This window comes from Ammospiza nelsoni, chromosome 3 (assembly GCF_027579445.1).
Source record: "Ammospiza nelsoni isolate bAmmNel1 chromosome 3, bAmmNel1.pri, whole genome shotgun sequence".
NCBI classification, from domain to species: domain Eukaryota; kingdom Metazoa; phylum Chordata; class Aves; order Passeriformes; family Passerellidae; genus Ammospiza; species Ammospiza nelsoni.
Window position 1 is genome coordinate 90,121,991 of NC_080635.1, and position 25,237 is coordinate 90,147,227.

At 36.6% G+C, this 25,237-nt stretch overlaps 1 protein-coding gene across 1 annotated transcript in view; it reads left to right on the plus strand.

Moving 5' to 3' along the window:
• RNGTT (RNA guanylyltransferase and 5'-phosphatase) overlaps window positions 1–25,237 on the plus strand; it is a 170,227-nt gene that overhangs the window by 26,036 nt on the left and 118,954 nt on the right. Inside the window, exons 8-10 of the mRNA XM_059469021.1 lie at window positions 145–246; window positions 16,595–16,730; window positions 22,631–22,702. Of these exons, the coding sequence (XP_059325004.1) occupies window positions 145–246; window positions 16,595–16,730; window positions 22,631–22,702 (310 nt within the window). The remainder of the gene's footprint in view (window positions 1–144; window positions 247–16,594; window positions 16,731–22,630; window positions 22,703–25,237) is intronic.

A 25,237-nucleotide genomic window follows, 5' to 3' on the forward strand; every position in this document is an offset into this window, starting at 1 on the left:
AAAATACTTTATTGGTGAACATGTTCTAACTCAGAGTTAACCTTGCAGCAAGTCTGGTACGGACTTGAGTCTGATGTGAAAAATGTATTTACTTGTATGACTATTTATTGCAGGACCGTTAATAAACATGGTTATTTTTATTAGGACTGGATTCCCTGGAGCACAGCCTGTTTCCATGGACAAGCAAAATATTAAATTTTTGGAGCAGAAGCCATACAAAGTTAGCTGGAAAGCAGACGGCACCCGGTAAGTTCATTTTAAATGAAAAAGCAAAACACAGTAAATTCGGTAGACAGTTTGTATTTTCTCAGGAAAGTGAATTTGCTTGTACAAAGGACAAAGCACGGCAACAAAACTGGCTCCAGAGATTAATTTTTATTCTGTCTTGGTACCCAACATTTGCTGAAGTTTGTGACCAAGTTTTCTTTCTAGCAGCTGTTCTACACGAGGACTGTTAAAGGCAGGTACCTTTATTCTCCATAACCCTTGCCTGTCTGTCAGTCATGACTTGTCACCAAGGTCATAGAATAATCTTACATAGCAGTGCTAAGGTTTATTTATAAGCAAAAGTAAAACTTCTACTTGATCCTTCAGAAGCTGGGTAGTATCAGAAAATTTGTAGCGGTATTTTTAAGAATTGATCCTGTGATCCTTTGTTCAGACATATAGTTCATGTCAGCTAAAGACTCAGTCATTTTATCTTCTCTCACCTGTTCTCTTACATTCATTGCAGGGGTGCCTTTTGTTTAATAACAAACTACATCCTAATTGGACTTATTGGACATATTCTAAAGTTTTTCCTGAGTTCTTTATTTTGCTAGGTTTGTTATCTTTAATAATAGAACATCCTATGTGGGATCTCAGCACCTCAGGATGGAGGTGCAGAGTGGCCGAGACCACCCTTGGGGGGCCCGGGAGTCCTGGAATGTTGCCAGAAGTGTCTGGTGGCTGGACTTTGATCCTACACAGGAGACGACACCTGTATGAGGATGGGAGGATTTCACTGGGTGAATGGTGAAGGGATAAGTTAATTAGAGTGTAAGACACAGGGTTTAGGATTTCGGTACAGGGGGGTCTAAAGAAGTAAGATGGAGGAATTGGGGCGTGTCCTGTTCTTCTTCTTCTTCTTGGCCTCCATCTTCTGTGGTGATGTTGGCACTTTGGGATTGGTTATTACTAAAAGTGTACTGGTTAATAAGGGTAAAAGGTATTGGGGAAAAATAATAAATATTGTATACGTAACTTCGAGTATAAAGATAGGTGACCGCCCCGGGGGCTCTCAGTGTGCTCATGGCTGGCTGCTGTGCAGACCTCTGTCGGGCCAAGAGAAAATCTTTTAGATAAACAATTAATAAACACCGAGACCGAGACAAGATCTGGAGCCTCTTCTCGTCCTTTGAAGCGCGGGTTGTCCAAGGCCACCCCGGGCCTTCCCAGGTCACCTAAACAGCTGAGAAACCGACAATCCTAGATAATGAAAATCCTGGAGAATATGGGGAATTGCATGTCTTATGAGCATTGCCAAGTGGCTCCACACGGAGTCAGTCAGGGTTCATCACAATTCAGCCAGAACTAAGCTGTCTAGTACAAAACAGCCCCAGACCCTTCAAGTGTCTCTCCTCTGTGGAGTTCACACTTCAAGGGTTTATTAGCTTGGGCTGAGCACGGTGTGAAAAGTCAAAGTAAGCTTGCAGTCAGTATGGAGACCTAGCATTAAGAGATGTGTGGGAATAATTGGTTTACTAACACTGGCTGTATGCGCAAGCACTTCGATATTGCAGTGCAGGTGTTCTCAGGGTGGGAAGTTACAGCAACGGGGTATTGGGAGGTCAAGGCATATTCTCAGGGCAGTACAGGCCATAGGGCATTCCAAAGCTGCTAACCCTGAACAAATGAAGTCAGCCAGCTTAAACTGACCTGAAGAGTCTTTGTCATATCCTATGTTATTAATTTGGAAAACTGATGTCTTAATGTAATATTCTCATTTCTTACTCAAATGTGTGGATGGGATGCCCACATTCTCAGTACTAAAGCAATTAGAACAAAGTAGTGTACCTGGAAGACTGCATTTTGTGAAAGAAATTGAAGTGTACATGCAATTTCTTGTTGAAATTTTCAGTATTTTGAATATTCTATCCTCTGTTTTTAGTTTTTAGTTTCTCTGGTAAGAAAACAGAATGGAGGAAAAACAAAACTGAAGGAACTAAATAGCTCTTTTAATTTTTTTTCAAAACATAATAACTGGTAATAGATTATGAAGATACACAGACTGATAGGTGTATTCAGAGAAGAAAATGGGTTTACAGAGATCCAGTGTTAATGAAATTCACCTTAAGTATTATGAAAGAGAGATTAAAGATGAAAACCTGAGCTATTATTTGGACATTTAGAGACTTTGCATGATATGTATCCTAATCAACAATGAAAAATTATGATCATTTTTACATTGGACATTCTTCTAATTATTTAGTTGTTCTCTAGTGATCCAGACTCCATATGCAATTAAACAGATTTTCATTAGTTATTCTGAAAGCTTGTGTTGACAGGCGTGACCTTCTTGAATTTAATATTAAGACATCAGTTAGTGGAGACCCATTTATGGATCCCCTGCTTCCATTATCTGGAGATGGAACCCCTGTCATCAAATATCTCTGAAGCTATTCTGTTAAAAGTGGTTTAGATGCATCAGTCTAGACCTTGCCTATGAGAATATTATTAGGCTTGCATGCTTTTTTTCTTTTGTTGCTTTGTTCTCTCTCTTTGCTTGAAAAGCACTGCTCTTTTGTTGACCTTGTTGGACTTAAAGAAAAGCAGATGCATAACTAGTAACTTTCTCTTATACTTTCTCACTGAAATAAAAGTTTTATTTTAGCTAAAATAACAACATTAGCCAAACTTCTTAAATGTCACTATTTGTTAACTACCTGTATTTGATTTCTTCAGCAGCAGTCTTTCCTAGAGGTTTCATGATTGAAGCATTTTTGGTACATTCTTGTAGTTGATATCCAGTGTCAGTAACTTCACTAATTACTTTTACTTTTATTCAAAAACATTTGCTAATTCTAGATTGCAATTGGAGCTGAACCTCTCGTCCTCTATTTTAAGAGCTGTTGGTTTTGGTTTTTTGTTGTTGGTATTTTTTTTTGCCCCTTTCCCCATTGTTTGGGGCTTTTTTCCAATGGTAGAACTGTGCATGCTTTTTTAGTTTCTTAGTATTGTTGTATTTTTCTATACATAATTTTAGAAAAAGAGAAAGTATTTCCCTAAATTAAAGGGTGTTATTTCTCAAATAATGTTGTCTAAAAATGTAAAATTGATTAGTTAAATTATTTGATAGTGATCCTATAAAATAAATATCTTATGGGATTTACTGGAGTAGTATCTTACATATGTTTGTATGTTTGTGAGTTTGTTTTGGGTAAAACTCATCCTCCTTTGCTCTCTTGTGGTTCTGAGTTCAAAATCTTTTGACTTAGCCTTGCTTAGCCTAGTCTGTTGTGGTTTGAAGAGTTTGAGCCTTCACTGTGGTCTTGCTTTCTGTGTGCCTGGTTTCCAGGGCCCTTGCTGCATAGGTATTAGTGGGGCACCCCTCCTGGCACTGCTCCAGCATTCCTTCTGGACTATGTTTGTCCCAAAGGGAAAAACACAGTGTGAACAAATACTTCTCCCCTCATGTTTGTAAATGCCAATGTATAAAGATGTGCGTATTTGTATCTTAGGTTTAGAGAAATGAACTTTAAATTGAAAGATCTGTGAAGCTCATTTAGCACTGGCGCTCTTTGGTGAAATATTTCCTTTGTGCCAGCTACTTGGTTGTGTGTAAATGCTGTATGCAAACTCATGCTGTTTTGAAGAAAACCATCTCTAAAATTATATTGCTTTAAATTATTATTATTTAAATAAAAGTCACTGAGTTCTGCAGCTATTCTGACTGGTTTGGTGTAAATTCTCAATATTTATTGGAACGGTAGTCAAACTATTGGTGTCTCATAAATAATTTTAATGCTAATCTATTCAAAAGCCAAAGGGCAAATTTCCCACTAGTAAAATCATGCCTTTTGGCTTTGTTGAGATGAAATATATGTTGTATGTTAACAGTAGCTGCAAAGTCCATACATCTTTACAAATGTATCCAATTTTGCAGCGCCCCGTTCTAAAATAGTAGTTCCTGTCTGAATAAGGTAATTGTAACAGCATGTTCAAAGCATTGCTGGATGACTCTGCATTATCAGCTTTGTACTATAAAATGATTAGCCAGGTGGGTAATGGCTTGTTGCATCCCTTCATATGGATCTCATTAATACTGTTTGTAGCAGATGCCTGTTCTAATGAGTGGAGCTGACTGTTCAGGCAGGGTAAAGTAATGAGACACCAGTTCTGAAGGAAAGACTGCCACCACTAAGAATAATAAGAAGCTTAAAAATGGCTGTGGAATAATTCAAATCAATACAATCAAACAGGACTAGGTTTTACGGTGGCAAAATGTGACCTGCACTAAATGGAACCTATTAAGGGGAGTAAGTTATTTTCCTGCATTTCTGTTAGTAGCTTTTTTATTTTTCACATCTGTACATGTGCAGTTTTAGTGAAAAATAATAAATGTGATCACAATACTATGGCCGTTCAATTATGTTAAGGCAACTATTTTAAAAAATGAGAACAGGTAGTTCTTGCCAAAGGCTATTAAATTTGAAAAATCTTCATGCAAATTTGATGGCTTGAAGATATCTAAATATGAATAAGTAGATGCAGAATAAAACAGCTCTTTGAGAATTGCTGCTAGTTGTTTAACGAGTTTGTAACAAAATAGGTACATCTCTGAAGTTGGTTTTTCTTTCATGATTAGCAAATTACATTTACATTAAAAGAAAGTCCTGTTCTAAGTAATTAACTTTTTGTTGTTATCCTAATACAAAATAAAAATATCAAATGTATGCTTAATTGTATGATAAAATTGATGGGCATTTTTTGATTGTTTATTAATCAGTTTGATTTATCAATAAATAAATCAATATATCTATATATAGAGAACATAATTATTTTGATTTAGTTGCTATATTATCAAACTTGTGATAGCTTCCTTTTTTTTAATTCAGCTTTTTGTAGAAATTGAAAGAAATTTCTTTTTTTTTCTTTTTTTGGCAGTTGCAGCCTTTTCAGAAACATATTTGTGACCCTTGAAGGAAATCTACTCAGTATATTTTAAGATGACTTTTCTATAAATGTCATGAAAACAAGGTTGAAGTTTCTCTCTGATTTCCGTGACTCAATAATTTTTCTTTCCCTACTCTCTGATCCTTTACACAATGAGATGAAGCTTATATGCATAACTCTGAAATTGCAAATTCCTAATATGACAAATTATCCAGAAGTAATTTGGTCCAGAGTAAATAGTGAAAAAATAATCACTGCTAAGGAACAACTCTTAAAAAAAAAAGGGAGAAAATTGAGAAAAATGTTTGTTTTAGAAATTAGCAGGTTAAAAAGTACTAGCCAAAATTAAGTGGCAAGGAAGGAAAATGGTTGCCTGTCTGTAAAGGCTTAAAGAAAAGATATTTGAATGGGCTCATGGAAAAAATATTATCCCTCAGAGAGAGGGGAGAAAAAGTTGAGATAATAATGAGAATGAAGGAGGACAGAGAAGATTGGAGAGTAATACTAATCCAATTAAATCCCAAATCTATACACTTGAGAACTCATTATTAAGAACAAGAGACCAGATTGTCGTGACAGCAGATGTGGAGTGTCCTGGGTTTGCAGTGGAAAGCTTGGCTCCTGGGAGCAAAGATATTAACGTGGAGCTGAACTTGAAGGAGGCTATTGGAAATGAGAAAGAAGCCACAGATTAATTTTCAGATTGTACAAATTACATGACCAAATTCTCGTGGATGTGAAATTTTCTTCCTAGTAGTGGAAAGTTCCTGAAATAGAGGTTTGCAAAATTGATAGTGCGTTCTTCCCTAATTTAGAGGAGGGGGACAAAAATGTAGGGTGTTGAGATTTTCAGCCATCTTCAGAAATGGTGTTAGCAGGGAAGTTAAGGGCTGGCTGTTGATCAGAACAAAGCATTTATGAGTAAAATAATGTTTCTCAAGGTATGAATACTCTCTCCCTGGGCACCTTGCCTTCTGACCCAGATAGCTACTGAGAAGGTGAACTATTACAAATTGTGTTTTGAGTGTCTTGTCATTGAGTCGTGTTTAGAGTTAATATATGTTTGTGGCCTTGGAGTAAGGAAGGAATGTTGGCCTCCTAATATGGGATAGGGTGAAGAACCCACACAAGAATCATCTGGCTGCTTTTAAAGCACTCCTTCCTTTTCCTTCTTCACTACACAAGAATCATCTGGCTACTTTTAAACCACACCTTCCTTTTCCTTCTTCCTCTCCCCACTTATCTTAAGAAATTTACTTAAATATTAATCGGTTTTGCACCATTATCTGGTATTCGTTTCTCTGTGGCTGTGACATGTTTCAGTGGTGGGAAATTTTAAAGGATGGAAATATTCCACCATTGGGCATGTGCTGAATAGACTTTTCAGGACCAAATGGATTTTTTATAGGAGTGACAGGTTTTGTGAACAACTGGGCTTAACCCAAGTTATTTGATTCCAAGTTAAATGAGCTTGATTCAATTGTGCTTATATAACTATCAGCAATGGGCACAACCTCAACTGGTAATTACACATCACTTGTGTGTATAGGACAGCCAGTCTTCAGACATTTGTATTATTTTCATTGAAGGGCTCAAAGAAGTAGTTGTAAGGGTTTTTCTATTATTATTTGTAAGAAATTATCAAAATGGGGTGACACTTAAAGAAGAGATTTGGAACCTTACTTTAAAAAAACCTTTCTTTAAAGATTGAAGTGACTGTTCTTAGTCCAGTCTTCCAGTCACCACACTGTGTTTTTATAAGTTTTTGAGGTCATGGGGGAAAAAACTGCAGTTTTTGTTTACTTGCCATTGTCCTTTGTGGTCCTTCTTCCATAATTATTTTAACAATTCTTTAACAGAAAACAAGCTCACTCATTTTAAACTAGTTCTGTATATCTGCCTCTGTAGATGGAAGAATTTTGGTTGAGAATGGGGCTGCAATCCATGTGGAATTTATTTCACTGACTTTACTTGGAATAATATATCTAAGTGGAGATAGTATGTATTTTGTCTGGAAACTAAAGTTGTGAAAGTTATTGAAATGGTTGCAGTAAAGCTTTTACTCCCAATCAAGATTAAAAGCTCTAAATAAATAGCTGTTATAAACTACAGTACTAGTAGTTAGTAACCTGCAGTTTAACTTTGAAGCATGTAATGATAATATAATGTCAGACGCTTCTGGAAAAGTATATAAAAATCACATAAGTGGTTCAGGATTAAAATGTATAAAATGCCTTTCTAATGATAGCTGAAAGGAGCAATTCATAGATGTTAACCACTCTACAGCATTCCTCTTAATGTTCTAAAAAGCAAATGCCTAATTGATGGTTTTATTTTCTACATTTAGGTAGGAGAGGAAGAGGAGATGGGGTGGGGAGGCAGGAATGGTGTGTTTGTCATTAGAGAGTTGGAGATTCAGGAGCTGTGAGTTGTTGCTCACTCTGCAGCTTAATAATTGTCCTGTACAGTTGGATTGGCCAGTAAATTTAGGATTATAAGACTAATACTTGCCTCTTTTCCACAGCATGAGAACCCGTAAGTATTGTATGGTTGCTTGAGTTTTCATTTGAGAGTGTAAAAATAAAACTTTTGTAAATTGAGTTTGGATTAAAGGCACTTTTGGTTTGTTTAGCATGCCCCCAGTCTCTAGGTAAAGCTATTTAGTTCAGGGCAAGGAAGGTCTAGTACCAGGTGGCCTCATTATCTCCTCCTTTTGCCATGTTGTCCATTTCCCCTGTTTTCCCTACTGTATAGGCAATAAGGACATGTTTAGGCTTTGGCTAGCAGACTTTGACAGCAGAAGAGGAGCTGTCAGGATTTCATAGCTGGACCTGGACTTGTGGCTGTTTTCAGATATCTCATTCATTTTATTTAACTGTTAATTTTGAACCAGGAGAGATCTCTTTTGATTGGGAGACTGTAAGTCAAATGAGGCATAGAATGTCATAAACTGTTGAACTAATATATGGAACAATTGTATATAAAAAAATGTCTGGTTTTGTGTTTGGTTTTTTTTTTGGGGGAGGGAGTGGGCTGGTGATGGTGTATTTATGTGTTTATTACTAAGGCACATCCATATCACTTTGTTGCTTCTTCAGCTCCTGATTATTCTTTTTACAGTCATTGAGTCAATGTAGAGGAATGAATAAATAGGTGTGACAGAACCCATTATCCCTCATGTGGATCTAAATTTACTTGAATGGCCAAAGAAAGCATTCTTACTCTAGGTTGTGGTTTCTCATTTACATATGCTCACAACCCTGTCGTGGCTCTGAAAGAAGGGTTTTGTGTCCATTCCTTGAGTGTTTAAGGAGCAGTTCTGATGAGATGCTATACAGGAAGTCTGTTCTGCGGAGAAGCAGGGCTGATACTTCACAGTTCTGAAGCCTCTCGGCACACAAAGTTTTATTGGCACAGTTCTGGGCTCTTTGAACAATGGTACCTAACTGATTATTCATATGTAACTATTTGAGTATTTGGACAGATTGTCTTATAAGCAAGCTCTTTTGTTTATTTATAAATAGTTAATGCATTAACTTATTATGTAGCTTGTGCTATGAATACTGATCTTAGAGTTTTCAACTGTAGTCCTGAAATGTTCTAATGAGATCCAGATAAAGGGTGTGCCTGCATGTGTATCTGCTTTTCAAGCAACCAGTATCAGTGATTACTGGCTTATTTCTTTATTTTCCTTTCTCCCAGACCACTTTTAGTGGAACAGTACATTCTGCGGCTGCTGGTTCTCCTAGGGGGGATTACAGACACATCCATGAAGTATAACGGCTTATGTTCAGTCAGGGGAGAATGACATTCAGTTTGTGAAGAGATATCTAGGGCATCCCCTTTCTCTTGGAGCTGATCTGCTCTGTGAGCACAAATGGCAGTTGTGTTCCTGCTGTGGCTTGTGCCAGTGATGCAGGTGGAATTGACCCAGAACACACTCTGGCATAAATCAGTTCCAGGTTAAGGGGATCTCCTTTTTCAGAGCTGTGTTACTCATTTCATGACTGCTCTGTAACTGCCCTCCATGAGAGACATTATGGTTCACTTGCTTGGGAAAGAAACAATGTAACTACTTGTCATCTAATGCTAAATTAATTTGTTATTCTTTCTTATATATGTATATGTTAGCCTGTTGCTTCAGGCATGAATTTTGCCTTAGACCTCCAAGATATTTCAGACAAAGGTTTGTGGAGAGGTATGGAGCCAAAGAAGATCAAGCAAACTTGAAAATCTACCTGCAATAAATAATGAAGACAATAATAATAACAACAACAGCAAAAATTATGAAACAATTCAAGAGTTCTATCAAACTGGAGATATAGTTTGTTCCATTAATCTTGCAGCTTTAAAAAAAAAGTAATCAGAACATTATACTATGCAGTTGTTTTTCAACAGTGTTCCTATCAGTAATTGAGAAATGCACTTAGTATCATGAAAATTTGGGTGAAGCAAAGATAATCTAATATTTTAGATTATTCTGTTAGTATAACGTTTGTTACTGGATAATATCTTTTCTAGCTTGTTAACAATTCTTTTATTTTTCATCAGACAAATCACGTCACAATGCACTATAGGAGCTCCTCAATATGTAGTAGTTGTAGTTTAATTTACCTTTTGTTGTTTACCTTGTAAATAATGATTACAAGACAGCTTTAAATTTAACCCATAAAGTTTAATATCCTTCTAAAAATAAAGAAACAAAACCCCCACTGCACTCTAAATTAATTAAAACCCTGGAAGACAGACAAGAAAAACACTGTAACTGGATAGGCTTTTTAAACCTAGCTAAATTCTTCATTTTACCAGCAGTTTCACAGTCTAATAATACTTTAGATAGAAAATGTAGTTTTACAGTGGTTTTGAATTTGCCATCTGTTAAATTAATTAAAGTATCTTTATGTTTGATTTATAAAACAGGAAAAGCTAAAGTTTGAGCTGTCTCAACTGCAATGCTTTATCAGGGGAAATTATAGTAGTTTCTACAATTCCTATGCATTTTCCATGGTCCTTAGTGTTGCCATTGTCTCCTTTATTGAAAAACTTCCCAGGTGAGAGGATACCATAAAGTTGTATAATCATGCAGCATTATTCTATATTTTTCACTACCCTGTTCATTATTTGATCTAATTATTTGTTTGCTGTTTTGTTTTGTTTGTTTGCTTGTTTGGCTGCAGCTCCTGTTCTGTGCTCTCACTGAACCCTAAACAGTAGCTGCTATATGAGCTTTTTCTGCTGACAGTTAATTTAGAACCTTGTAAGGTGGGGGAGTGTGGTCACATCTCTCCTCCTCCTGGCCGTGGTACCCTTTGGATATCAAAACTTGCAGTGTTTGTTGCTGTAGTTTTGGGCATATTGAATATTTTTATAGTAAATATCATCTGCAGATCCGCTCAATTTTGATGATGTTCAGGGCAATAACAGTCACAAAATAACTGCTCTGGACCTTGCATTGTCAAGGGAAACAAATGAAAAGGGAAACTTGCATTCAGAGTTTAAAGGAGAGTGGTGGCAGGCAAGAATAAGGTTTTGATGCTGAGTGTGGTAACTATGGAGGAGACTGATGAATAGTAAAAATTATGGAGACTGAAAAGCTGTATAAGCTGTGTGGTATCTCAATTTAGAGTGGTGACTTGACAAGGTTACTTCATTATCTGGAATACCACCTCAGCAAATCCTGTGAAAATAAAATTCTTTGTTCTCAAATAAGCAGGGTGATTGGTGAAGATCAATTCATCAATGCCTGGAGGTATTTAGAAGACATATAGATGTGACACTTTGGGACATGGTTTAGTGGTGGACTTGGCAGTATTAGGCTTACATTTGGACTTAAGTGTCCTGAAAGTCTTTTCCACCTGAAATGATGCTATGAATATCAAAATCAAGCATAGCCCTTCCATTGTGATATATGAGGTGATCAATAAGACATGAAAGTTGTTTTTTTTCCTCTACTAGCATTGTCAGGGCAGTGGTATCTTGAACTAATGATTCAGAACATGAGGCTGGTTGTTGGAAACCTTCTGACTTCTCACCAAATTAGATGATGTAGCAGATGAACTAGGACAACTTTCTTGATTATAACATAAATATAGGAAAGCATTCATTTTGTTTAGGAAAGATGCAAGATAAAATATGAGGAATAACATTTTCCAAATAACTGAAGGATAAAAAAATTTTTACAGAGTTCATATTTAAAAAAAAAAATCCCTACAGGATTTTTAAAGAAAACTTCTGAGTTACTGCTGAACCTGACCTGCTGGAGATGCCTGATCAGAGTTGTCATGATGAGCACACTTGAACATCTAATGCAAGCTGGGTGCCTTGACCTCCGTAATAAGAGTTTAGCCAAGACAGTTTTGAAGCACAGGGAACTGGTCATTTCACCCCATGGAGACACCTTAAAATTGTGGAAGTTAACCAGAAGCTGAATTCTACCCTCTTATGAGGGTGGAGAATTGGTGGAGTATTTCAACAGGTGACACATCCAGGTGCTTCTGAGTGTAGCAAGAGATAAACAAGATACATTTATGTACTAAACAAGAGCCCAGTAACAGTATTTTAATGCTGAGGGAAAAAAAAGTCTTGATTTTAGAAGCTAAGTTTGGATCAATCATGCTAAGGCTTTGCTTAACATTTAAATAATTATTACTGAAATGAGAAGTAAAAATAGATAAAAAATGCAGGTTTTCCCTTTATTAAATGACAGATTTGGTTGCCCTAAGGGCAGTAGTTAATAGAATTACCTAGAATTACTTTGAGGAACACAGTCTGCAGTATAGATGAGGAATGGGATTTCCTCTGAGTTCAACCATTTTGGTAGAAGTTCGTATAAGGAAAAAATTGTGGTTTTGACCTAGAAAGACTGGTATATCTCATGCTTCTGGACTTTGACAAAATTGCCCTTTATTAGAGAAAATGAGGCTAAGAAGATTGCTAGAATTCTAAGATAGGTAAAGAATAGATTGAAAGAAAATGGCAATGGATAGTTTTGAAAGAAAATGCATAAAAAGACACAAGTAGTGATCTGAATATTAATTTTCTTGTATCATTTAGTATTTTGAAGCACAATCCAAGTATGTTCTGATAAACAAATGAGGGAGATCAGCCACTGAATTCACTGAGGAGTAGAATAATAAAACTGGAAGGATATTTAGTAGTAGAAAATGCAAGGTCATGAATGAGAAATATTGGAGCTAGAGGCTGTTAATTGGAAATGGCTGTCAGTCACAATCTAAAGGATTTTTTGGTTTAAAATACTGTGGAGACTGTTGATGGCATACTTTAATCTAGAAATAAGCGAGAGAAATACAAAGTGTTGGTACAGTCAGAGCAGACTAACTTCCAAAGGTCTGTGTGTGTGTTTTTTAAAAAATTATTTGGAATTTGGACTGTTGAATACGTAATTCTGCATCAGCTTCTGCACGTAGAAAGCAGTGTCTCTTGCTGGCTGGTGTGCTGTGTATTCATGCAAATGACAGCATGTGTACATCTTTGAAGAAGGTGTTTGTGATAGAACTGTCAGTGTGCTGATTAAAAAGGCATTGTTTCCTTCTGTTTACACATTGAAAATAATACTGTAAGTCTTCTTGTAAGTTCCTGTGTTAGTGTCCCTGTGTCCAGGCTTTGTCATCCTTGAGGAGACATCTTCTAAAGCAGTAACCATTGCCAGCAGCAATTCATAGAAGAAAGCAAGCTGAGCCTTTCCCATTTATTGGGATTTAGGGTTTTTGCTCCATGTGCCACAGGCCAGCTTCAAACTCTTCTAATTTAAAGTTACTCTGAATCCAGCACAGTCTGGATTCAGGTCAGGACATGGAACTGCAGCAGCTTAGTGACACAGATAGATGATCTCCTCCTGTCAGTGGATAAAGGGCAGCCATTAATTTTCATTCTCTTGGCCTTTTCCTCAATGTTTGATGCATCTGGCCAGAAGTTGATGCCTTCTTGTCAGGAGGGAGTGGCAGGGTCCAATGTAAAGCACTTGTGTGACTTGGCCTCATCTTAGGTGATCCATCTAGAGTGGTGACATGCTCGTGGTTTTGAAAAGTTGCCAATCATAAAAGGAAATTAAGGAATTGAGAATCATATCTGTAGCAGGATTTCATTGTTACCTCTGCGTCAGTGAGCATATTAGAGATGCTAATTGCTATTCAGATTTGGGTAATGCTTATTTGTGTGGGAGGGCAGCACTTGCACAAGGCTGAATTCCAGGCTGTATAATGAACTCCCTTCGGAATGGAGAGCTGCTGTGTGTTTCGTGCTTAGAGTTGATGATGGAATTTCTTCTATTTTGCATTCTTTAATGTGATAATACAGACACAGGCATATTTAAAAAGTAAAATGAAAAAAAAGCAGCAATGGCAGCACTGTGTCAAAATGAATAATCTTCTTTGATACAGCCTGTCTAAAGAAATACTGCAGGGCAAAGAAAGCTCCTAGAGGAGCTGAATTTTTAAGCTTCCTTTGAAACAATATTTCTAATCCATTTGCTACTTGTAGATTTTTTTCTCAGAAAATTACTTGTGTGTTGAACTCAAGCTCAGAAGATAGGATCTTAATGTTTGAGGAAGCTGTGTTGTATTTTTATATTATTCTTAAGGTATTAAAACTCCTATAAAGCACAAAATTAACATATGTAAGTTCACTGCTGAGATGGTTGCTGTCATTTTGGCTGAGAGAAAGTTAAACATAAATAAAGCACATCACAAAATTGAAGTCGGAAGCAAAACTTCTGTGAATACACAGGCAATCAATTTTGTGGTAAATATATTTTGGCAAGCACTACACCATGTAGGTGTAGTGTTGGGGGAGTATTTTCAAATCCAGTTTTGTGAATCATAATAATATGGAAAAGAGGGCAGAGGCCATGTGTTCCAGTGGGTACAGTGTTGGATTTGGACACTGGGACATGCAGTTCTGTTCTTGTTCCTTAATCTCAGTGACCATATATTGATGGACACCAAGTAATTTACCTTATTTTATGCATTAAGTAATATCTTCCTGAAATGCACTTTCAAATTTAATGAAATGCATATAAAGGAGAAACCTCTTTTTTTAACTTAGGATTTTCAGTGTAGCTCATGTCAGCTTCAAAATTGTGTAAAAACCAAAAACCTACCACCGCCACAAAACAAACTTAACTGAAAATAGAAGCCTAGTAATTATTTTAGCTTGTTTGGGGCCCAACTGATGTGGACTGCATGATACAGGATATTGGTGGAGGCAAATGAGCCTTTGATCCAGTTGCCTTTATTTGGGTATGCTAAAAATAATTGATTTCTGAAGGGAAAACTTTATTTGATGGTTCATGGTTTTTAAAGTTTAAAAATTAAAGTTATTAAAACTCTGGTAGGTGGTTTGGAGATCTGTTTGTCTAATGCCAAGAACTGTCATTCTGCAAATGAAATTTTCATCCTATTTCCTGAATTATTTTGTTAATAATATTGTCCAGTTAGAATTAATAACAGGCCTTGCCTCAGGATCAGAAGTGAATGAAAAGTAGCTTCTAATGAAACTTTAGATTTTACCATTTCTATGACTGGATATTTTATCTGCTTGTGAGATTAATCTGCATGGACATCATGTCCCTCTGTTTGTCAGAATTTCTTGGTTTGTAGAGATTGCTCTGACAGTTTTGAGAGATTATGTTTGTAGCTCAAATATGATCCTCTACCTCCATGTATAGTTTTCAGAGGTGAATGAGCAGTTGTGTTATTGGTCTTATTGCTGCCCTGCCTTTATTATTTTATTCACTTGTCTGGTTTTACATTGGGACTGAGCCATCTGATGACCGTGACATCTTGTGTGCTTGCCCAGAATCTAAAACAATGGGGCCTGGTTACTAATTGGAGCTTTTGGGTGCTCAGACAATAGAGGTAATTAGTAATAAATGTACAGCTGTAATAGCAAGTAGTGTTCACAGTGGGCAGTGCAATGTATGACAGTTAAGTTCCTGTGTTCTGTCTCTAGTGAATGTGTTTGAGAAATCATCACTCTTTCTTTGCCTTTGTGGTGTTGCCCAGAGGCGTGTTCTCTATTCTGGTCTAAGTGCTTATCTCCTAATACCTTAATTAACTTCTTAAAATATAAATGGCCATGGTACATCGAAATAATATTCAGAAATGTGCTGTTCAGAAGTCCACAAGATTTCTCCATGAATGATTGTAGTGTCATCTGGATAAAACTTTAAACCTGACATTAAGCACATGAACTTAAGCTTTTTGAGTGAAACAAGCAAATAAAAAACCTCAACCAACCAACCAGCTCAAATCCCTCATTAATTTATAAATTCAGTTTCACCAAAACCTTGCTTATCTCTTGCTTCTTGCCCGTTTTCAATTATTAGCTGCTCATAGAATGCTTCTGTTTTTCAGTCCATCCTTGACCAATTTTTTTCCATCTTATGTTGATAGTAATTAGAATTTTGACAAATTCTGTTGTTTGGACCATATTCAGAGTTTTATTTCAATAGTTTTTTAAATTGAGAGAGTAGAGGAGTTTTCAGCCATTCAGCTAAAAAAACCTTCAAAAAAAATTCAAAATAAGACATATCTGGATCAGTTTAATGTCTTTCTCAAGCAGAGAACTTGTTCAGATTCTAAGTTAGAGAGGTATATTACCTTGCGACCCAGACAGATGGGTTTACATGAAAGTAATTCACTGTCCTGAGATGAGATTTTTTTTGTCTTCAAAGTCAGCATATGCTGCTTCTCAGCATCTCTCTGAAGTAAGATACAAAATCATAGAAATCATAGGATCATAGAATGATTTGGATTGGAAGGGACCACCCAGATCATCTAGTTATGAAGGAAGATGGCATGCAGAGAGGTATGCTTAACAAAAACTTTGTTTCCATACAGAATGCCCATGAAAATTCTCTGTGGGCTTTAAGAGGCCTGTTACATGGACTCAGTTGAAGAATTGCAGCCCAATTCTGCAGTGTTTGTCCTCGTGAAAGGAAGGTCTAAGGTGTGGCCTGGTTTAACTCCTGTAGCAACTAAGCTCACACATCCCATAGCAGGATAGGGGAGAGAATCAGAAGGGTGGAAGTGAAAAAGATCAGGGGTTGAGATAAATATAAGGAAAAATAAGGAATTTTACTAGTTCCCATTGGCAGGCATATGTTTAGCCATTTCCAGGAAAGGTGGGCTTCATGGTGCACAACAGTGACTTGGGAAGAAAAACACCATAAATCCAAATGTCCCCTCTTTCCTCCTCCTTCTCCCATTTTTTATTGCTGCTGAGAACAGCATCATATGGTCTGAGATATCCCTTTGGTTAGTTTACAGGTTTAAACTTTCAAATGTAAAAAAGTACTTTGAAAATATTTTTTAAAATAATATCTGTCATGATTACTTTTTTTAACACTTAATATAAAACAAAATAATAGAGATTTTGAGGATTTACCTATAATTATAATATCTTAACACTGCCTTTGCAGGTATATGATGCTGATTGATGGCAAGAATGAAGTTTATATGATTGATAGAGACAACTCTATTTTTCATGTATCCAACCTGGAGTTTCCGTTTCGTAAAGATCTTCGCTCACATCTAACAAACACTCTTCTAGACGGGGTAAGGAGCACACTGTATAATTATTGTAACTATTTCTGTGATGTTTGCTTTTGTTCATAAACAGGGCCAAGTTTTTAGGCCTGGATCGGTGAATCATAGGATTTCAGGAGGAATATAAATTCAGTCACTGGCTGAATGTGGGAGTTGCTTTTTGTAAGAAATTACTAACCTACAGAATAGGACTGATGACTGCTCTGGGGGGAGCTGTTTGTCTTTGAAATAAATCAAGGTATTGAGATGACATTCTCTGAATATGAGAAAAGCCTTGAAGAAAAATCTAAAAAATTATTGCAGAGCTTATCTCTTCCTACAGCTTTATATTTTGAAATAGTAAACATGGTCAATTTTATACAATTTATGGAAATACTTCCAAAATTTGATAAAATTTTCATGACGTTTTGATGCACTTTTGTGAATTGATGTCTCTGTTTTTGTCACCTTTATTTTCAGCTGATCTGAACTTTTGAATTATTTAGAAATGGCTTAGTTGTATTTGTTTAAGGCTAAAACATTTCTAAGTTGCTATGCTAATTTAGATTGTGTAAACTTGCTAAAACCAAGTTGTAAAACATATAGAGTTGTGTATTTGGAGGCTGGGCTGGTGGTAAACTTTTCATAACTGTAGCCACAAGAAGAAATTATTTCATTCTTGATTGTCCCATTTCACATGATTGAGAGAATTTCACTAGCTCTTACACTAATAGATCAATGCAGTTTCCTTTTATGCAGTTTCAGTAGTATTAGAGACTCTCCATTGCTGTAACTCCTGCTTGATGAAGTATTTTTGTACCTGAGATAGCTTCCATATTGATCCTCTGAAGCCTATTGCACTTTTCAGCCATATTGTCTTTATTAACTTTCTTTCCTTTCTCAGGCTCTTGTTGTCAGTATTCTACTTGAAATGTCACTTCTGTGAGTGATGTGTCTTACTGAGCACACATTTACATGTGAAGTGTGTGTAAATTGAGTCTGTGAGGATAATTACTGCAAGGAACGATGTGCTGTCTCAGGGACAGAGAAGCAGATAATGGAATCTTTTCCACCACCTCTGCTTCATTGAAAAATTGAGAGCATAATGCAAGAAATGCCATGCTGTCAGCTCAGAAGTGGTTGCACAAGCTGTGGTGTCTGGTAGGAGCCTCTTCAGCCAGGCAGCTTCTGAATGATATACATATTATTCTTGATGGCATGCATTAGGTTCCATGCTTTTGAGATAAAAAGCCTGGTATTGCTGTTTTTTCCCCCTGCTACTTCTAAGGCTCTTGAGAAAGTAATGACTTGCTAGTGTCCATATGGTACAGTCCTAGGTGTTCTTGAGGGAAATGGCTGCTCTTTCATTTGTTTATTTAATTATTCTCTTTATTTCAAACAGATGTTTTAGTGAAGGTGGCTGATATGTATATAGCGGAACACAGGGATATTGAGATAAGTGCACAATGTAGCTGTGGGGCATGGAAGAGAGTCTCTGATCTGGTGTGTTGTGTTCCCCAGATTTATGGTTTAAGTCTCTTAAGAATGACTAAAGTTCTCTCAGGTACCCACAGGGCATGAACTATAACTTTGCTTAATTTGTGGTTCTCTAAAAGTTTGACTGTTAATAGTGCATTTTGGTGTTTCACTTTATTGGAATAAAATCAGTCTTTAGTGTGTTTTTTTTTTTCCCTCCTACATTATTTTTTAATAAAGTGAAAAGCAAAGTGACATGAAATGAACAAGTACTGATTGAATGAAGTACCCTGAGATAGAACTAAAGCCTTTCAATGGATAAATACTTTTCATAGTACAAATTTCTAAATTTGTTTCGGTATGGTCAGTTAAATAAAAAGATGCTGCTGGAATTTTTTTCTTTTTCAACTGAAATTCCTTTAACAGGTTTGAGGATAAGACTTGCCTATTATTTGAAGGATCAGAAGAACTTAGCTTTGTAATTGAATATTTGCCTAATGTTGATGCCAAATGAAAATTTCCATGAATGGTCCTTTATTCTAGATATATGCATGATTGATTTTATTTTATTTTTTAAATCCATTGGAAGAAGTTGGCTTTTTCTCTTAACATAGTTTGCTAATTAGTGCTTGAAGGGCTGTTGAAATGAATTCTTTAATTACAGGCTCAAGTAGTTCATACTTCCTGTCCTTGAAGTAGCTTTCTCTCTTTCAGGGAATGAAAGTATAGATTGAGGTGGTCCAATTGGTTTTGCTTTAGAATATTCTTAAAAATATGAGAAAAAAGGAAACAGAAAACAGAAATATCAGTGCCATGTAGCAAAATGCTACTGGTTTTAAGAATACAAAAGATTAATATCTCCCTAACATTATTTAAAATGACAGTATACATGAAACTTTCATAAAGGGAATTTCCATGCATTCAGGGATCTTTTAACTTGCTTTAAGGCCTCTGGTGTAAGCCTTTCATGTGGTTGTCTTTGAGAATTTCAGATGCATTTGTGGTTCATTTTGGGCTGAAATTACTTGCAAACAGTTCTTATGTGATCAGTGACGCCTTGGGTGATGACAGATCTGCCCCACTCTGTGTTCATCTCCAGCTTTTCAGTTGCAATTGTTCAGTCATGGAAGAAAGTTTTTTGCAAAGCTCATTAAAGCTAATTTAAATTTCACCTACAGGTGACTAGTATGACTTATTCCTTTAGAAGCCAAGTGTTTTGCATCCCTAGTGCTATCTGAGGGAATGCACAGAGTTTTGTTCAAATGTTTCGGCTGTCATGCAAAAAAGCTAAATAGCTATTTTCAGGAGCTTTCTTGGCATTCTGCTTAGCTTTGGAACAGTTGAGTAGAAAATGCAGAGTCATCCTTAGGCTTGGAGTAACTTTTACAGTTTTAATGCAATTTTAAAAATGACTTAATTTTTATATAAAATTCTGTTTACACTTGAAGACTTAAGAGGGTCAGGAACTCCATAAATGGATAGCGAGATAAAGATGCATTTATGTTTTTATGTCAGAAGACATGTTATCTATCTGTAAGCTGTCTCAGAAATTGCAGAACTTAAAACTTTTTGAGTTTGTGAAAGCTGGTGCAAAATAGATTTATGCAAAATAGACTTAAGAAAAAAGGCAAGAAACAAAAACTTTTCATTCCTGAAATTCAGCAGTGACTAGAATTATGTTAAAGGTAAATGGATAAAGGATTAAGAAAAGGCACAGGAGAAAAAGGAAAAACAGATATTAGATCTGATTCCATACTCTATGTCAACAAAAAAATACGTTCTGCAAGTGGCTGGTAAAATTGGATCCTTTGCTTTTTGATTGAATTTTGGATTATTTTAAGTGTAAGTTACTCTAGAGATTTGATTCAGGGAAAAAATCCCATGAGCTCTCACTCCAGCATTGTTCTTCTGGTACTTGTCCAGCAAAAAGCTCTTAGCGCTGTTTCAGGTCCAATATACTGTACAACTGTGCTTTGCAACACCACAGGATTGAGGAGAATAACACCAGCACAGTGTTGCCAGATTATATTGCATTAATTGAACACTGGTCCTTGTTCTTCAGGCCCATGGGTTAAGTGGATACCTTAACCAGCAGCTAATGGACAAGTGGTAATAGCAGAGGTAGCTTTGAAATGCACAATACTGGCTGTAAATCTGCATGGACTCTGTAGAAGGAGCTGCAGAGACGCAGGTGTGCCTTTGGGATAACGTTATGTTATATTAGCATGTCATGTGAGAGGGTTTGGGTTTAAGTTTTTAGTTATCTAAAAATTGGCTTAAATATAGTCTTATAGTACCAGGTTATTACTCAGGTCAGAATGAGTGAGTTTAATTGTGGTCATTCCACAAATACTACATTTTCCCATCTTCTCTGAAGTTGTCTCTGGGGTCTATTCCCTGGTGTGTTTTTTCAATTCTGATAATTTCAGGGAAGATTCTGAAATCAGATTGTAAAATAATGATGCGTTAGAGCATTTCTAATCGGAACCATTCCCATGCTCACTTTGCAGCTTTTGCCTTATGACAGTTGTATTGGCGTAACTAATGGAGCAGGCAATGTTGTTGTCATGATGGAGATGAGCAGTGCAGGGATTTGTCATCTCATCTTCTAAGGCATATTGTGCTATTGTTTTTTGCTCTGGTAGCTGGGATTTCAGTCAGGATGTCAAAGAGAACAGGAGGCAGGGGAAGAATAAAAGAAGGGAGGAGATGAGGAAAAAGGCTTGTTTGATCAGTAATAGAATAAAAATGTATACATGTCTGAAGTAGAGAAAAAATTAAAAATGAACACTTCACAGGATGTTTAAAAACAGTTCTTGGTCCTCTTTGTTGTATTTTTTAATCCTGAGAGGGAAGATATTGTAATATTACAAGGGAATAGTTTCCACTCATTGGATTCATGTTTTTTTAATTTTTAATTTTAAAAAAGTAGTTGTGTGGAATGATGTGTAAGGTCAACTCAGGGAGCCATGCTGCGCATGGCTTTGAAATCCCAGTCTCCATCTCAGTGTTGTGTTCACAGAGGAAGAAATTCCAAAATACTAAGTAGGTAATTTAGATTTCACAGTGGTTTTTGGGAACAACATGTTCATGTCTTCTAGTTCAGTTTTCAGTGCTTCAAGCTTTATGTTTGCTTTAAACCAAATCTATGTTTTTACAACTGAACTGCTTGGGTTTTTTTTTCAAAGCAAGTTGTGGTTAGATGCTAGGTATAATTCAAGAATCTTGTTATTGTTGTACAGACTGAAAATTAATCTTACATAAGTCAATCAGACTTTTTTGGGTTTATTTTGTAGCATCCATGGATTCTGAGAGAAATTAAAAGGTTGTAAGACATAAAAATAGCAAGACATTAACTAAACAAAAATAGAGGTGATGTAATGTTCTTTTTATGGAATAATTCTTGAACTCCTGATTTTGCTCTCATCATGTCATAGTGAACTATTTTCATGTTTTTTAGTTGTTTTATGTTGTTTGTGTGAATTTGGAATTTTAACTTTTAACTTTAATTTTTTTTTTAATGAAAAAAAAATATCTGTAGCTGTTACCACTTATTAGCCAAGAATCAGGTAGGGGAGGGAGGTAGGGAGAAGATGGATTGCATTTAGAGAAGTGGTTATTTCAGAGTTGTCTCTGGAAAACATCTACCAGTGGTTGACTGTTAACATTTTCAGTCTTCATTGTTGATTCATCAAACTCTATATACTATGTCTAATTCCTGTCATAGGAAGCCTGAGTTACAGATGTAACGCCCCCATGTAAGGAGTCTGTATTTTTGCCTATACCATTAAGTTCAGGAAACACACTTGTGTTTGGATGTTGATCAATAATGTTCTTTCCCCACCTGGCCGGTTTTCAGTCTGATTTGCTGGTACATATTGAATGTTAACTGGCTTCATGTGGTGCAGAGAGTGGCTGTGATACTTGTGTCTGAAGGAGCCGTCCTCTTTAGTCACAGTGCAACAGCGTTCAAGCAAATTGCAGCTCTCAGTGCTGCCTAGGACACTTTCAAAATTAAAAGATCCAACCTGAGCATAGACAATGAATGTGAATGCTTGTTTTGTACTTCCTCTCTGTTGTGCTTCTGACTGTGGGCAAGATTTCCAGTAGTGCTTGGTTGGCTTAGGATCACAGTTCTTACTGAGGTTTCTTTTCTATAACTCATTATTCACTCAAGACTTTGAAAGCTGTGGGGAAACGAATGAATAAATGTTGCAAATATGAATGGGAAGCCCTAGCACAGCCTCCTGGTGTTTGTTTTGTTGAATGCTTACTGAGAGACTTTTAAGACCACAATATTATTTTTATAATCTTGACCTGTTGTAAAATTTTTTTGTAATAAAGACGTGGCTGGTGTTTGCATCATGCTTGCAGGTATATGCATATATAAATGTGTCAACGTTCTTCTTCTGTATTTATGAAAAAAATGCCAATGCTTTCTCTTTTCTTTTAAGGAAATGATCATCGACAAGGTTAATGGACAGGTTGTCCCGCGGTACTTGATATATGACATTATTAAGTTTAATGTAAGTACTTTCAGTTTTATTGCTTATTATAAGTTATTAATTCTTACTTCAATTTTAATATTTTTATATAAGTAAGAGCTTCAGAGTAAATATAAACACCAAAATCATTTGAGTATTTTGCATCTTGATAACAAGCGATGTATCAGAATTTAGATTGAAAGCAGCCTTACAACATATGCTGATTTACTTCCACTTGCTCAAGAAAAGATGGCCATTTGAAACAGTCTGCTAGACACTGTTGGAAAATTTCCCATTTCTACAGCATGTTTGAACTATTTAGGCAGTGAAATCAAGAGGGGACAGTGGAGTTAACCTGGTGTATTTGTTAGCAGAGCTTCACAGTACTTGTTGGGCTGCTCTGTCAACTCCTCCTCAAATTTCTGTTTGAAACCAGGCAACTGGTCCTCTGCTAAGTCCTCCACAGCAGGGTCTCCTGGTGTCACAGGCTGTAGGGAAAATGTATAATAAGGAAATATATTGCAGAAGTTGTGGAAAAGGAGAATAGAGTGTAGGAATAAAATCGTTGGGTTCCCAAGAAAGAGCTGTTAAACAGTACTAGAAATAGAAAACTTGTTTTCTATAAAACCAGCTTTCATATACAGTAAGGGTTTGAATATCACCAAGGGGCTCTTGCTGGTGTCATTTACAGACTTTTTTGTTATTGTTTTCTTCAGAGTAGCCCACATGGTATTGTGTTTTGGGTTTGCACATCAGCATGGAATAGTGCTGATAACACAGGGACACTCTCTGTTATTGATGAGCAGCACTCAAGCACTTGGATGGCTTCAAGCCCTTTTCTATTTCACCCTGCTGCACCAGTGAGTAAGCTTGGGGTGCACAGGGAGTAGGGAAGGGGACACAGCCAGGACAGCTGACTCCAGCTGACCCAAGGGACATTCCTTGTCATGTGATGTTGTACTGTGCATATAGAGCTGGGGGAAGAAGGATGTTTGTAGTGGTGGCGTTTGTCTTCCTCAGTCACCATTATGTGTGATGGAGCCCTGCTGCCCTGAGGATGGCTGAGCACCTGCCTGCTTATGGGAAGTGATGAATGGCTTTCTTGCTTTACTTTTTTTGCATATGCAGCTTTTGCTATAGCTTTGAAACTCTCTTCATCTCAAACCCTGAGTTTCCTCACTTATACCCTTTTGATTCTTTCCCCTCATGTTATTCCAGGGGAGTGACTGGCTGTGGAAGGTCTAGGACCTACTGTACTTAAACCACAACAATGTGTTAATTTAGTCAAAATAGCCCATGGAGAAAACACGGGTGTTAATGCTTCTGGAAAAACAAAATTATTGTTTCAGTGCACCTAACAGGACAATAGCAGTATTAGTAAACCAGAGGACATTTTAGCCTTTCTAAACTACAGTTGACTCTTCCAGTCTTGAGTAAGGTACTACTCAGCTCAGTCACTCAGTGTAAGTGGGAATTGCAAGTGTAGGCATGGTACCAGTCACCAGAAATTACTTAGGTATTCTTGGAAGCATAGTCATACTGTGACTTAGGACGGCTGCTTTTAAAAGGAGTAGTTTGTGGGGAAGATGTGTTAGATTAGGACTAGAAGCTTTTTGTTAACACATTTTAATTCTGTATCTGGATGTCCTTTCTCTAGCATTTTCTGAAAAGTAGGTGTTAGTTTCCTCGATCCCTCCTACCATGTAGACTTTTCCCTAAGCAAGATTTCCATGTACTCTTCTGAAAAACACAGTCTTTTATAACCACTCATGGGTTCTCATTTTTTCTTTAAATCTTCTTACCTGCTGTGGTTCCATGTTTATTAACCTTTATGTGTTGCCTTCTCTCTGCTCTCCTTTTAAGTCTAACGTGCCATTCACTGCTGTTACATTTCCTTTGAAGTAAACATGTAATGTTAGAAGTGTACAGTCATTCAGTTTGGGATGTGCATATAAAAGAGCAAAATAACACTTTTCAAAACTCGTAATTATTTTGGTTAAGCTTTGTTTTGTGGTGGAAGGGGAGGAAACCCTCATTTGTAGTGAAGTGTCCGGACTTAACATGATGAATCCCACTTGGCAAACAGGAAAAATCATCAGTAGGGGATTGCCAGTGTTTAAGAAAAGACTTCTTTTGGGCAGTGTTTGGTTTTTAAGAGCTGTGGGAATGAGAGGAGGAGCTGGTTACCATGTAATACTTTTTTAAAGTCAAGGACAAATTAAGATAATGTTATCAGTATGAATACAAGCAGGGCTTTAGCTGCAAGAAGTAATTAGCAGTGGCCTACTATAAAGATTAAAAAGCACAGCTGTTTTTAGGTTAATTTTAGAAGCTTAATTATAAAAATGGGCACCCAAGGATGTTTGGCTTGGCAAGAAATGATCAACAGAATTTTATCACCAAGAGAGGTAAATGTAATATAACTTGTAAATGGCAAGAAAGGGTAAGTTCCTATTTAAGTTGTGTAAGTTAGGTTTTTGTTCATTTTTTAGCAGATCTTCAAATAAAATAATTACACAAGGTACCAGTTCTGTTCAAAACCAGAACATTCCTCCCCACCGTCCAAACAAACAACCC